The sequence below is a fragment of the Pterocles gutturalis genome, unplaced genomic scaffold (genome assembly GCF_000699245.1).
Source record: "Pterocles gutturalis isolate BGI_N339 unplaced genomic scaffold, ASM69924v1 scaffold16885, whole genome shotgun sequence".
NCBI lineage: Eukaryota > Metazoa > Chordata > Aves > Pterocliformes > Pteroclidae > Pterocles > Pterocles gutturalis.
In genome coordinates, this window is record NW_010138608.1 from 38,954 (window position 1) to 39,204 (window position 251).

Sequence of the window (251 nt, forward strand, 5' to 3'; positions counted from 1 at the left end):
CGTCACCACCATAGACCATCACCCCCATAAACTATCATCCCCATAGACCATCAGCCCCATAGACCATCACCCCCATAGACCATCACCCCCATAAACCATCACCCCTATAGACCATCACCCCATAGATTATCGCTCCCATAGACCATCGCCCCCATAGACCATCACCTCCCTGGACCTCCCTAGTCCCCAGCCTGGGTTTGGGGACCCCGTGGGACACCCAGAGGCACTTACCCCGGGCTGGGGAGCGGCGG

General features: G+C 59.0%; 1 protein-coding gene across 1 annotated transcript in view; it reads right to left on the minus strand.

Annotated features, from left to right (window-relative positions):
* LOC104468814 (myogenin-like) overlaps nucleotides 1-251 on the minus strand; it is a gene marked incomplete at its 5' end in the record, with an annotated part of 4,163 nt that overhangs the window by 3,591 nt on the left and 321 nt on the right. Inside the window, 1 exon segment of the mRNA XM_010083062.1 lies at nucleotides 228-251. This exon segment is cut by the window's right edge and continues 321 nt beyond it. Coding sequence (XP_010081364.1) covers nucleotides 228-251 — 24 coding nt within the window.